General features: G+C 47.9%; 1 protein-coding gene across 1 annotated transcript in view; it reads left to right on the forward strand.

The window, feature by feature from the left end:
- Positions 1-1,669: 1,669 nt before the first annotated feature.
- LOC147107359 (adhesion G protein-coupled receptor G2-like) overlaps positions 1,670-13,084 on the forward strand; it is a 74,839-nt gene continuing 63,424 nt past the window's right edge. Inside the window, exons 1-2 of the mRNA XM_086006306.1 lie at positions 1,670-1,712; positions 10,650-10,845. Of these exons, the coding sequence (XP_085862432.1) occupies positions 10,718-10,845 (128 nt within the window). The 5' untranslated portion in view covers positions 1,670-1,712; positions 10,650-10,717. The remainder of the gene's footprint in view (positions 1,713-10,649; positions 10,846-13,084) is intronic.

Genomic DNA, 13,084 nt, shown 5'->3' on the forward strand with positions numbered 1-13,084 from the left:
TGTATTCAGAAAGAACATGTTTGCAATTTCATAGTTTTTTGATGAATTAAAATGGCATTGGGTCGGAATGCTTTGCGAACACGCTGATCCCTATTTGTGCTAGGCAGCTGGTTACAATCGGAGTTAAAGGGAGGAATTTTAACCCCCAAAAATGTGGGGGTTTGGATTGGGTGGGAAGTTAAAGTGGTAGAAATCGCTCCCAGGAGGTGGGTTGACACTTTAAATATTATGATCAGGCTGCGGGCCTCATTTTGAAACACCATTTTAAATTTAACGCTGGGCGGCCGGGTTTCCCAGGCCTTGGGGAACTGGGTAGCTAAAGGAAGGCGAATACTGCTGGATCCAGGAGTTAAGTGACTTTCCATTTACCTGCTGGATCCAGCGTCCCTGCCTTGCCAACCCCCCATGATTGGACACGCCCCTCCGTGAGACCTCCGACCCACCCCCCACCACGATGCCTCTAAACTCCGATCACCACTCGGCCTTCCGATCCCGCCCTTCCGGGCCCCGCTACCCATTTTCCGACCTCTCCTCAAATCCAGCCTTCCGATCCCCTTCTGATCCTGGCCTTCCAAACTCCCCCACTACCGATCCTGGACCCCTCCGACCCAATCCTCGTCTTCCGCCCCCCTTTCGGATCCCGGCCTTCCAACCCCTCTCCATCCTCCAACCTCCCCCTAATCCTGGCCTTCACATCGCTCCTCCGATCCCGACCTTCTGATCCCCCCTCCGATCCAGGCCTGCTGACCCTCCTCCGATTCAGGCCTTCCGAATCCCCCCCTCAACCGCTTCCGATCCTGGCCTTCCGATCCCCCCAAAATCAGACCCCACCTCCCGATCCCAACCTTCCGATTCCCCCCTACGATCCCGGCTTTCTGACCCCTCCCTGTTCTCCAACCATCCCCCAATCCCGGCCTTCCAACACCCCTCTGATCCTGGCCTCCGATGCCCCCCCCACCCCGCCTTGACCCCTGCCTTCCGACCTCCCCATCCCCCGATCCCGGCCTCCGATCTCTCACTCCCTCCTCTCCGCTCCGGGGCTGCTGCCTGGTGCCTCTCAATTTGGCTGGCTGTGGGAGGGAAACAGGGAAATGAAGTGTTCATCAGGATGTGCCGTTAAATTCGGCAGGGCCTGAGGGAAAGCCGTTCTCCCGGGTTTCCCAATCGCAATCCAGCCTCCCCACTCCCTACCTGCCTCCAAGACAAAATCCTGCCCAAAGTCTTACTTAACTATCAACCCTCTCCTTGAAGACCTCCACTGGCTCTCGCCCATTAGCACATTGACTTTAGAAATGTTTGTCCTTGCCTACAGTTCCCCCCATGGTCTTGCTTCTCCTCCCTCTGGAGTTTTCTCCAACCCTGTGTCCCTGCTCACACTCTGCTCTTCCAATTCTGCTCTACTGCATGTCCTCCCCTTCCTCAGTCCCACCTTCAGTGACAAAACCTTTCACCTGAACTTTGCTCCTACTCCTGCTCAGGTCTAACACCCCCACTGTGAAACACCTTAGGATGTTTTGTACGTTAAAGGCACTCTGTAAATTTATCTTCCATCACTTGTCACCTACTGGAAGCTCTGCCCATTCTCTAACAACTATATTTTTCTTATTGTGCTTATCATTTGCATTTGATAGCAAAATCTGACCTGTTGGATTGTTTCCTTTTTACAGAAACCGCCAGTCTCACTGCTGCAACATCTGGAATAAACACCACAGGTACTGACAATACTGTCTTTGAGGATGTGAGGTGGAAGAATTTCTCTGTTTGCTATGTGTATTGAAATTGTTAGTTATACAGAAAGAACATGTTTGCTGCTTCACCATTCATAGTGACCAGAGAAATCCCTACCACAACCCCCACTGCACCCCCACCCCCCCAAACCCACCAGTTGAGACAGAGCCACAGGACAATGTCTGCGATGGTGGATTGGGTCCCTGTACAGAGCACATGTTAATAACACGGTTAGTTAATTGGGAGGCTCAGGCACTTCAGTGAATATCTCTTTCATGATGTTACTACTGTTTCTAGCTGTTGAGATAGTCCTGACTTGGATTTACCTGAGCATATACCTGCTCCTCCATTTTATCCATGGGTAGGCCTCTTTGCATGGGAAAAAACTATGCAGCATGCAGTAGTCAATTATGAGCTTTGATGATCGATGTTGGTGCTGCACCACAAGATGCTCTGATTTGTCTGTGCATCTGAATGCTGCTTCAAACTGCCAATATTGAGGTGTATTAGCCTCCTTGTAGCTACATGGGCATTGTTATATTTACACGCTGCTTCTATCTGTGGCTGAAGCAGAAGTCTCATTAACCAGGGCAGCCTTGGTCTTTGAAGAGCCATCTATCCAGTTTGTCTTGTCTCCAAGGAAGCACGGCATCGATTATAGCCTTGGGGTGAAAGCACATCCAACGGAGTGCATAGTTTGTACATGATGAAAGAAACACAGACTCGTTAATCATTGTTCTGAGCATTACCATTTTAAAATCATGGCCAAAGTTTGATTCTGTTTATATGGTTTTACAAGTACATTTCTGCTGAATCAAAATATGATTTGCTTCAATGCATATTAATTGATAAATTCTGCCCTCCCCACCTCTGCTTGATGTGATGCATCCATTTAATATCTAAATTCAAAAGTGGGCTTTAGACAACAAATAGTCTAGGTTTGACTGGGAATAGACATTTCTGTTCATGGCTGTAACTTGATTGCAGAAACTGTAGGAGGGAATGCTGATCTATTAAACCCATGAAAAATTTAATATTTTACAATATAATCCTCAAATAGTTCACCTGTGCCATAATCTGTGGACACTTTACAAAGAAATGTTGCAGACAGGGCATGGCTGTTCATTGTCTGATCTGAAATCTTGTACTTTCCGTGCACCACTGCTGATAATGTGACATCTTCTCCGCAGAACACAGCAGGTAGTGAAAATATGCTCTTTGAAAATATTCAGAATCTAAGAGATCTGATGCTGAAATTGAGTAGTTAAGGACCACAGGAAACTGTTGATGTGATTTATCGTAGAATCATACAGGACAGGAGGAGACTATTCAGCCCATTGTGCCCATGCCGGCTCTTTGAAAGAGCTCTCCAATGAGTCTCACTACTCGGCTCTTTCCCCATTGCCCTGCAAATCTCTCCTTTTCAAATATACATCCAATTCCCTTTTGAAAGTTACTATTGAATCAGCTTCCACCGCCCTTTCAGGCAGCGTATTCCAGACCATAACAACTCGCTGCGTAAAAATAATTTCTCCTCTTGAGTGCTGTTGCTAATTACCTTAAATCCATGACCTCTAGTTACCGTCCATCCGGCCAGTGGAAACATTTTCTCCTTATTTACTCTAGCAAAACCATTCAGAATTTTGAACACCTCTATTAAATCTCCTCTTCATCACATCTGCTCTCAGGAGAAAAATCCCAGTTTCTCTAGTCTCTCTACATAACTGAAATCCCTCATTCTTGGTACCATCCAGAAGGTTGAATTCCCATTCCTGTAATGGTGACTGTAGTGTATGTAACTGTTCTACCTTTAAGAGAACTATTGTATGTAACCGTCCACCTTTAAGAGAACTATTTTAGGTGTGGCACTACTTTATCCTGGCTGCTGTATACTGTAATACCGACGGTGACCACACCGGTATATAAGTGCTGTGGCAGAATTTATTGGGCAGATTCGCCCTGACCTTCGAATAGTAAAGTCCTGTTTAAGTTACTCTTGTAGTCTGTGTATTACTTCGCTATACAACCCACAGACTTTACAGTGGCGACGAGTTCGATCTTACCCTGCGGCAACAATACTGCTGAAGAAGTAAACGAGCGTCGAGAAGAGGCACCCACCCTCGTCGTTTTGCTGAGAGAAAACTCGAGTCTGCAGACCAAGAAAGGAGGAAGATTTCAAACACGAAGTCTTCCATCAGCAACAGGCACGGATTGTCCCTTCTGCCACGGTGGTGAGTGAGCCGATCAACACGAGAAGCAAGTCGGCCACGGTGACTGTGAGTAAAGGGAAAATAGAAACAAATAAACGGAGGATAAGGGCGGTGCACTCGACCACGGTCGAGGGGGAAAGGAGCCGGACAGTAGTCGGGCCCAGAGGCGCTGAGACTGGGGCAGCGTGGAGCAGAAGCTGCGGTACAAGCGGGCTGGGGAGCGTCGTGAGACGACTAGACCGCGACGGCGAAAAAGGCCAGACAAATACCGCGACCACGAGGCGCTGTGACCGGGATCGTAAGGCGCGGGAAGATATAAAAATAAATAAGCCACGGAGAACTCAGCCGCAGCCGGGGAGGAAAGCACCGGACTGCGAGAGGGCTGGGAGGCGCGATTGGAGCAAAAAAGGCCGGGCACCTACCGAGGCCGCGAGGCGCTGCGACCGGGATCATAAGGCACGGAGGCAATAAATAAATAAATAACTAAATAACCCGCGAAGAATCAGCCGCAGCCGGGGAGGAAAGGACCGGACTGCGGGAGGTCTGGGAGAGGCGTTTAAAGCCGCTGAGGGAGAGCCGCGCGAGCGGGAGAGACAGAGCCCGAGAGAGAGCGAGCGAGAGCCGCGCAAGCGGGAGAGACAGAGCCCGAGAGAGAGACCGAGCGAGGTTCCGGCCAGCGGCTTGCAGCAGCTGCCGTGAAGGACCAGGAGCTGGATCTGTCTGACACCAACTGGTTGTCCCCAGCGCCGGTTGCCCCTGCCGAAAAGAAGAAGGGGGGGGAACAAGGAACGCGATCGGCTTTTCTAGCGCGCGCTTCAGAATAAACTGAAGCCGGCGCACAGGCTACAAACCAGCGGTCGTCGCCCGAGGGCAAAGCTTACCCCTCCCACCAGAGGAAGAAGTCAGGAGCGGGAAACCGCCATTTTGCCAGTAGGGGGGAAGAAGACAAGCGCGGGAAACCGCCATTTTGCCAGTAGGCGGGGAAGAAGACAAGCGCGGGAAACCGCCATTTTTGGAAAAAAAAAGAAAAAGTTAAAAAGTTAAAGAGAAATCCTGTTGTTTCGCAGAAAGATAGTGAGAGATAGTGAAGATGCCTAAGCATGGTAACATCAACAACTTCGATGCCGAGGTGGAAGATTGGGCCACGTACGTAGAACGTATTGAGATATATTGTGAGGCCAATAAAATAGAAGATGATGATAAAGCTATAACCTTGCTAAACTCGATGGGCGCGAAGACATACGGGTTATTGAAGCATCTTCTATCACCAGCTAAACCGGCGGATCAGACTTTCGATAATATTGTTGCTGTTCTGAAGGATCACTTGAACCCCACACCGCTGATGTTGGCGGAACGATTCAAATTTTATGCGAGAACGCAACGGAAAGAGGAAAGCAACGCGGAATACTTGGTCGAACTGCGTAGACTAGCGAAATACTGCTAGTTTGGAGGAAATCTGACAGAGGCATTGCGAGACAAGTTCGTGTGCGGGCTGTCGAAGGAAGGAACGCAAAAGCGACTACTCGAAGAGAACGACCTTACACTTGAGAGGGCTGTCCTTATTGCAGCATCGCACGAAGCCGCAGCGAAAGGAACTGCGTAAATGCAGCTAAAGGCAACGGTACTTAGTGTGGATCAAATTACTTCGGGTACAACGAAATGTTATCGTTGTGGGAAGACAACACACGACCAGAACCAATGCTGGTTTAAAAACCAGGAATGTAGAAAATGTGGCAAATTGGGTCACATAGCTAAAGTATGCCGGTCAGGAAAGAAGACCAACAACCAAAAAAAGCCATCACAGGGAAAGTACAACAAAGTACACAAGGTGGCTGAGAAGAGTTCAGACGAACAGAATTCGGATTCAGACCCAAATGGCCAAGAACTGGGTAGTCTGAGAATTCACAATGTGAGTAAGAAAGCTGACCTACAAACTATCTGGGTCATGCTAAAAATAGCCGGAGTCCAAGTGAAAATGGAGTTGGACACTGGATCAGCCCTATCAGTCATAAATCGAAGGGATTACAACCGGCTATTCTCACATATACCCTTGAGAGATACCAAGTTCGTAATGCAGACATACATGGGGCATAAAGTATACCCCATGGGGAAGATAAGAGTCAAGGTGAGAGACAGGGGCAAAGAACACCCAGGAATGGACTTATATGTACTACCTGAGGGAGGACCACCACTTCTAGGACGGGAGTGGATCAAGAAAATAGACATGGAATGGCACTACCTAAAAGCAATAACGAGTGAGGACTCGGTGCAGACAATCAGCTCAGACTCTGAAACGGATGACGATGAGACCAGCCCAAGTATGAAAGACAAGTCTAAAATGAACTTGCTGACTGAGGTTGGAAAAACGAAGGCGTGCATAAAGGCTTATGCTCCAGAGGAGAACAAAGTTTCAGAACAGAATTCCACTGAACAACAACAACATAGTTTGACAGAGAATTCTGAGTCTGTCCAGTTTACAGACATATACATTACTGAGGAACACCGAGCTCAAACTCAACTTTATTTCAAATTACAACAGCAATTAGAACAATTGAGTTGCCGTCTTGAGCAAGAGACAACAGCAATGAAAAAGTTCTTGGACACAGAGTGGGAGAATCTGGAAAGACAACAGAAGCAGCTGGGGGAGAAAATGGAGCAGGAGCACACAAACCGTCTGCGCGAGGAGGCCAAACGAATCAAAGCTGATTCGGTCTCTGAAGGTGCGTGCTCTAATCTGGTGGAGCAAGATGTTCAGCAACTGAAGGCGCTTGTTAGCAGGTTGCAGGCAGAATAGGCTGATTTGGTCGCCATGAATTCCGAGCTCCGACTGAAGTCGGGTGCAGCATCACCGGACGATTCATTTGTGGAAATTCGAATGGTGGAGGCTGCGGATGATGGCGAAGTAGAAGCAGCAAAGGGACCCCAGTGCAAGGTTCTAAACAGCCCTGCAGCTAATGGGAAAGGGATGATGGCAGAAGAGTTAACAGTCAGCCAACTCATTCATATGCTGAGGGATAAAACTCTAAAATGGGAAAAACTTAAATACGAGCCTCAATCTTCAAAGGGAAGGGAGCTCTCAAAAGTCATTGGAAGAGCTGAGGTGGCAACCCAGACTGAGAAGTCTGCAGCAGAACAGCCCTTGGATGCCAAAAGTACACTGACGCACGGCAATGTAGAACAACAGAATACTGAAACAGCTACTTCAGTAGAGGGATTGAATAGTCCGATCAATCAATCTCCGAATGAAGTTGAAGTATTGAAATCACAAATGAGGTCATTAGTAAAAGACTTGCAGGAAGCCCAGAAAAAGCGGGATGAATCTGAACGCATGATGAAGTCTCTTCAGGACAGATGTCGGGATTTGGAACAAAAGTCGGCTAACGTCCAGCTGGGTAAGGAGGAAATAGAAGACCCTCTCGCTGGCCTAGCTCAGGACGACACCGAATATTACCATGATCTGTTGAGTGACACTGAATATTACGAGGACCTGGTCTGCTCAGCTTGTGCCGAGAACTCCCAAAGTGCCGAAATCAGGATGAATCACTTAAAGTCTAAGGAACATAGGGAGATGGTGGCGTTACAGCTGGCAGCTGACAATGGAGCTCCGAGAGTCTCCAAGAAGCAAAAAAGGAAAAGACGAAGCAGAAGATGATAACCATCTGACCCATTATTACCTCTACCCGATCACACACGTGGTCCCCCGAACGGAGCCAAATCAGTTGGAAGGTAGGAAAATTTCCCAAGGCAATCCAACTGTTTTTTGTTTGTTTTAAAAAGTCAGTAATGCTGGTTCAGAAGTGATGGAAGTAAAGCTGTTAAGTCTAGGGAAGGACTATGGGATGAGTCCCTCTAGCAAGGTGACCCGACTACACCACGGAGACGTGGTCCGGACCGAGTCAAGAAGATCAGAGACTGAATCTGTGAACTGTTTCCTGCAGAGACTGAATCTGTGAACTGTTTCCGCAGAGACTACCTCTGTGAACTGTTGTAACATGAAGTTGGATATGTTATGATGTTATGTTAATGGGGAATAAGTATGTTGTAAGCTAAAAAGGGAGGATTGTAGTGTATGTAACTGTTCTACCTTTAAGAGAACTATTGTATGCAACCGTCCACCTTTAAGAGAACTATTTTAGGTGTGGCACTACTTTATCCTGGCTGCTGTATACTGTAATACCGACGGTGACCACACCGGTATATAAGTGCTGTGGCAGAATTTATTGGGCAGATTCGCCCTGACCTTCGAATAGTAAAGTCCTGTTTAAGTTACTCTTGTAGTCTGTGTATTACTTCGCTATACAACCCACAGACTTTACAGTGACCATGGTGCTATTTGACTGTCGTGAAAACCCAAATGATTCACTAATTTCCTATAGGTAAGGAAATCTGCCGTCCTTACCTGGACTGGCCTATATCTGAGTCCAGACCCACAGCAATGTGGCTGACTCTTAACTTCCCTCTGAAATTGCACTCAGTTGATTCAAACCGCTACAAAAAGTATAATAAGAATAAAACCAGACGGACCACCCACAATGTTCCCTCTCATTTTTTTTGGTGCCGTGTGGCCTCTTTAAACACTGTGTGGGCCATTTAAAATACTTCAGCCAATTCGATTCACTCCACACGATATCAAGAAACGGCTGAGCGTACTGGATACATCAAAGGCTGTGGGCCCTGACAACATCCCAGCTGTCGTGCTGAAGACTTGTGCTCCAGAACTGGCCGCGCCTCTAGCCAAGCTGTTCCAGTACAGCTACAACACTGGCATCTATCCGACAATGTAGAAAACTGCCCAGGTATGTCCTGTCCACAAAAAGCAGGACAAATCCAAAGATGTGCGGGTTAGGTTGATTGGCTATGATAAATTGACCCTTAGTGTTAGGGGGATTAAATACGTGGGGTTACAGGGATAGCGTGGGATATGTGTTGGTGTAGGGGTTACGGGGATCGGGTGGGATATGTGTCGGTGCAGGCTCGATGGGCCGAAATGGCCTCTATCTGCACTGTGGGGTTTCTGTGATTCTGTGATTCTGTGAAATGCAAACCAACCAATTACCGCCGCATCAGTCTACTCTCAATCATCAGCAAAGTGATGGAAGGGGTCGTCGACAGTGCTAGCAAGCAGCACTTACTCACCAATAACCTGCTCACTGATGCTCAGTTTGGGTTCTGACACGACCACTCAGCTCCAGACCTCATTACAGCCTTGGTCCCAACATGGACAATAGAGCTGAATTGGAGAGGTGAGGTGAGAGTGACTGCCCTTGACACCAAGGCAGCATTTGACCAAGTGTGCCATCAAGGAGCCCTAGTAAAACTGAAATTAATGGGGATCAGGGGCAAAACTCTCCACTGGCTGGAGTCATACCTAGCACAAAGGAAGATGGTTGTGGTTATTGAAGGTCAATCATCTCAGCCCCAGGACATCGCTGCAGATATTCCTCAGGGCAGTGTCCTAGGCCCAACCATCTTCAGCAGCTTCATCAATGACCTTCCCTCCAACATAAGGTCAGAAGTGGGGATGTTCACTTATGATTGCACAGTGTTCAGCGCCATTCACAACTCCTCAGATAATGAAGCAGTCCATGCCCGCTGCAACAAGACCTGGACGACGTTCAGGCTGGGCTGATAAGTGGCAGGTAACAATCGCTCCACACAAGTGTCAGGCAATGACTATCTCCAACAAGCGAGAGTCTAACCACCGATACTTGACATTCAATGGCATTACCATCGCCGAATCCCCCAACATCATCATCCTGGGTCACCACTGACTAGAACCTTAACAGGACCAGCTATATAAATACTGTGGCAACAAGAGCAGGTCAGAGGCTGGGTATTTTGCAGCAAGTGTCTCCAACAACACTGAAGAAGCTCGACACCATCCAGGATAAAGCAGCCCACTTGATCAGCACCCAATCCTGGAATTCCCTTCCCTACCTAATAGCACTTGCTGCAAAATACCCAGCCTCCGACCTGCTCTTGTTGCCACAGTATTTATGTAGCTGGTCCAGTTAAGGTTCTAGTCAATGGTGATCCAGGATGATGATGTTTGGGGATTCGGTGATGGTAATGCCGTTGAATATCAAGTGGTGGTGGTTAGACTCTTGCTTGTTGGAGATAGTCATTGCCTGGCACTTGTGTGGAGCAATTGTTACTTGCCACACGGACTGCAACAGTTCAAGAAGGCAGCTCACCTGCTCAAGGGCAATTAGGGATGGGCAATAAATGCTGGCCTTGCCAGTGACTTCCACATCCCCTGCATGAATAAAAAAATATATATAAATGCAAGTCTTCCGGTTGTTGGAAGCCATGCGAAGGCAGCGATTTGTAAATTCATAAATCTTCATTTATGTCATATTTTTGGAGCAGTAACATTTATTTATTAAGCGATTAGGTTTAGAAGGTGGGGAAGGAAATCACTGCAGCAATTGATGCAATGGCTGACGTGTCCCAGGGTTGACAATTTTTACAAAATATTCTTTTACATTACTCACTTGGGCAATGAATTGCTCTGTCATCGATTGCACTAGGCCTGTAGTTTTTAAATTCTCCCTCTGCCTCCTGGCCTTCAGTCTACTTTGTTCTATTGAAAATACAGTGTATCGGAATCTTTGCTGCCTTGGGAAAAGAGCATTTTATTATTAGTCAGTGGAAACGCTGTGGGACGTGTTCTAAAATTCTTTCATCATTCCATTCTCTTTTTAACCTCAGAAAATGCACCAGAGACCACAAGCAGCCCAGAGGACCATTCTGTAAATATTGCAGAAGCCGTGGCTGCCATGGTGGACCAACTGGATTTGATCTTCGAACTGGAGAGTATAGACGTGGGGCAAGCAAGAATGTTCATTAACATTATAAGTGACCTCCTCAATGTCTCCCCTGCCATTGTTGCTTCATTTTCCAGAAAGTAAGTTCGAATGACAACCACAATTTGCATTTATATAAGTTCCTTTCACGTAGTACAATGTCCCAAGGCGCTTCACAGGAGCGATTTATCAAACAAAATTTGTCACCAAGTCAAATAAGGAGATATTAGGACAGGTGACCAAAAGCTTGGTCAAAGAGGTAGGTTTTAAGGAGCATCTTAAAGTAGGAAAGGGAGGCGGAGAGGTTTAGGGAGGGAATTCCAGATCTTGGGGCCTAGGCAGGTGAAGGCGCAGCCGCCAATGGTGGGGCGAAGGAGGTCAGGATGCACAGGAGGTCAGAATTGGAGGAATGCAGAGATCTTGGAGGGTTGGAGGAGGTTGCGGAGATAGGGAGGGGTATCTGTTGAACTGTGTGAGTAGGAACCTATTTAATTCAGGGAGTAGGGCCCCATTATTTACGGGGAGGCAGGGAGGGAGAGGGGGCACCTGAGATCTCCCTGGTGGAGGTTCTGCCAAATTTAACGGCAGGATCTCATCAGAATTTTTTTACTCCGTTTCCTGCCCGGCAGCAGTCCAAGTTGAGAGGCTGGCCGGCTGCCGGCCGGGGAAGCTTGCGGGCACAAGGGGACAATCCCCAGCAATCGAGAAGATTGGGAGGTCAATGGGGATGAGGGGTGGGAGCGCAGCAACGGAGCCGGAGGGTGAGATCACGGGGGTTGCAAGATCGCGGCAGGTTTGCTTGGGGACCGGGGGGAAACATTCCTGCTCCTCCTGGCCCACAAGCAGTGCTGGGAAAGCACTTACCTGCAAGACCCGGCAGCTCCCGTCTCCTTTCAGCTGCCGTATTTCCCGAGTCCTGGGAAACCTGACCCGCAGACGTTGAACTCAAATGGCTGTCAAAATCTGAGGATCGGAGCCTCATTTAAATATGATAACCAGTGACCTGCCTCTCCAGACCAGGCTGCTCAGATGCCCCTGAACCCGCCGTGGTTAAACATGGATGAAGACACATTTGTGACGAGTTGGCGTCGGCTTTCACCTTATTTAGCAATTTAAACCCCCCACCCTCCCCGATCCCCCTCCCACCCATTTTAGGAGGTTAAAATTCACCCCAGGCATCTATTGAACTCTGTGAGCAAGATCTAATGCAAGGGTGAGTGGATCCCTATCCATGATGACACCTACCAAAGTAAGCCTCTTCCCTGTGAAGTGCTTGATTTTCCAGTAAAGAATGTGTTCAATAATCCTGTGTATAAACGTAAAGAGACTGCAAAGGGATACAGACTGGTTAAGTGATTGGGCAAGAAGGTGGCAGAGGAAGTATAGTGTGGGGAAATGTAAAATTATCCACTTTGGGAGGAAGAATGGAAAAGCAGAATATTTTTTTAAAAGGTGGGAGTCTAGTAAATGTTGGTAATTCAGAGGGATTTGGGGGTCCTTGTACACAAATCACAGAGGCCCAGAAATTCCAGAACGGGGCTTGCAGCGCGTGCAAGCCCCGTATTTACACTTACCCCGCGCTACTGCCGATCAGCTCCAGGGACGCCTGGAATTGGTGTTTCCAGAAGAAGAATCCCGGGCAGCATATGACGTCACGCCGCCCAGGAGTGCAGCCAGCGCGAAGTCAGGAGCGTGCAGTGCAAGTGAGACACGCCCCTTGAGGTCTCAGTTTCACTGGACACGCCCCCAATGTTTCTGTCAAGCTGCTAACCATTTTTACATGCAAAGCAGCAGTTTAAATAGGTTTTTGGAAGTTTTTTGAAGATTTTGGTAACTTTCATAAACTTTTTAAAATGTTTACATTATTTTGAGTAATCTGAAGTAGTTTTAAAGAGAATTAAAGCAATTTAAAGACTTTTAAAAGCCCTAAAAGAATTTTTTTTATTCCATTTATTTATTTAGCAATGACGTCGTCATACGTGTCTTCACACTGTTCCCTTTGGGGAACTGTATGAAGTGGTGGAAGGATTTATGGCCATGATTAACGCTCATTCCGTGACCGTAACCATCTTTGAACCAGCCATTAGGGCGGTTAGTCCTATGGCGGGAGGGTTTTACGGGCTCCCACAAGCTATACAAGGAGGGGGGGCCACCCACACCCACGGACGCAAATATCCCACTGGATGTCAACCCAGAATTTAGAGCCGGAGCTCCGACTCCACTTGCCGGGACTGTCTGGAGCGGGGTTCGAAACCCTACCCTGATCTGGCCCAGCGGCGGGGATCCTACCGCTATGACAAAGGCCCAATCCAATTAGCAACGTGAAATGGCAGCATAGGG

The sequence above is a fragment of the Somniosus microcephalus genome, chromosome 14 (genome assembly GCF_052327205.1).
Source record: "Somniosus microcephalus isolate GS21.2 chromosome 14, FLI_Smic_1.0, whole genome shotgun sequence".
NCBI classification, from domain to species: Eukaryota; Metazoa; Chordata; class Chondrichthyes; order Squaliformes; family Somniosidae; genus Somniosus; species Somniosus microcephalus.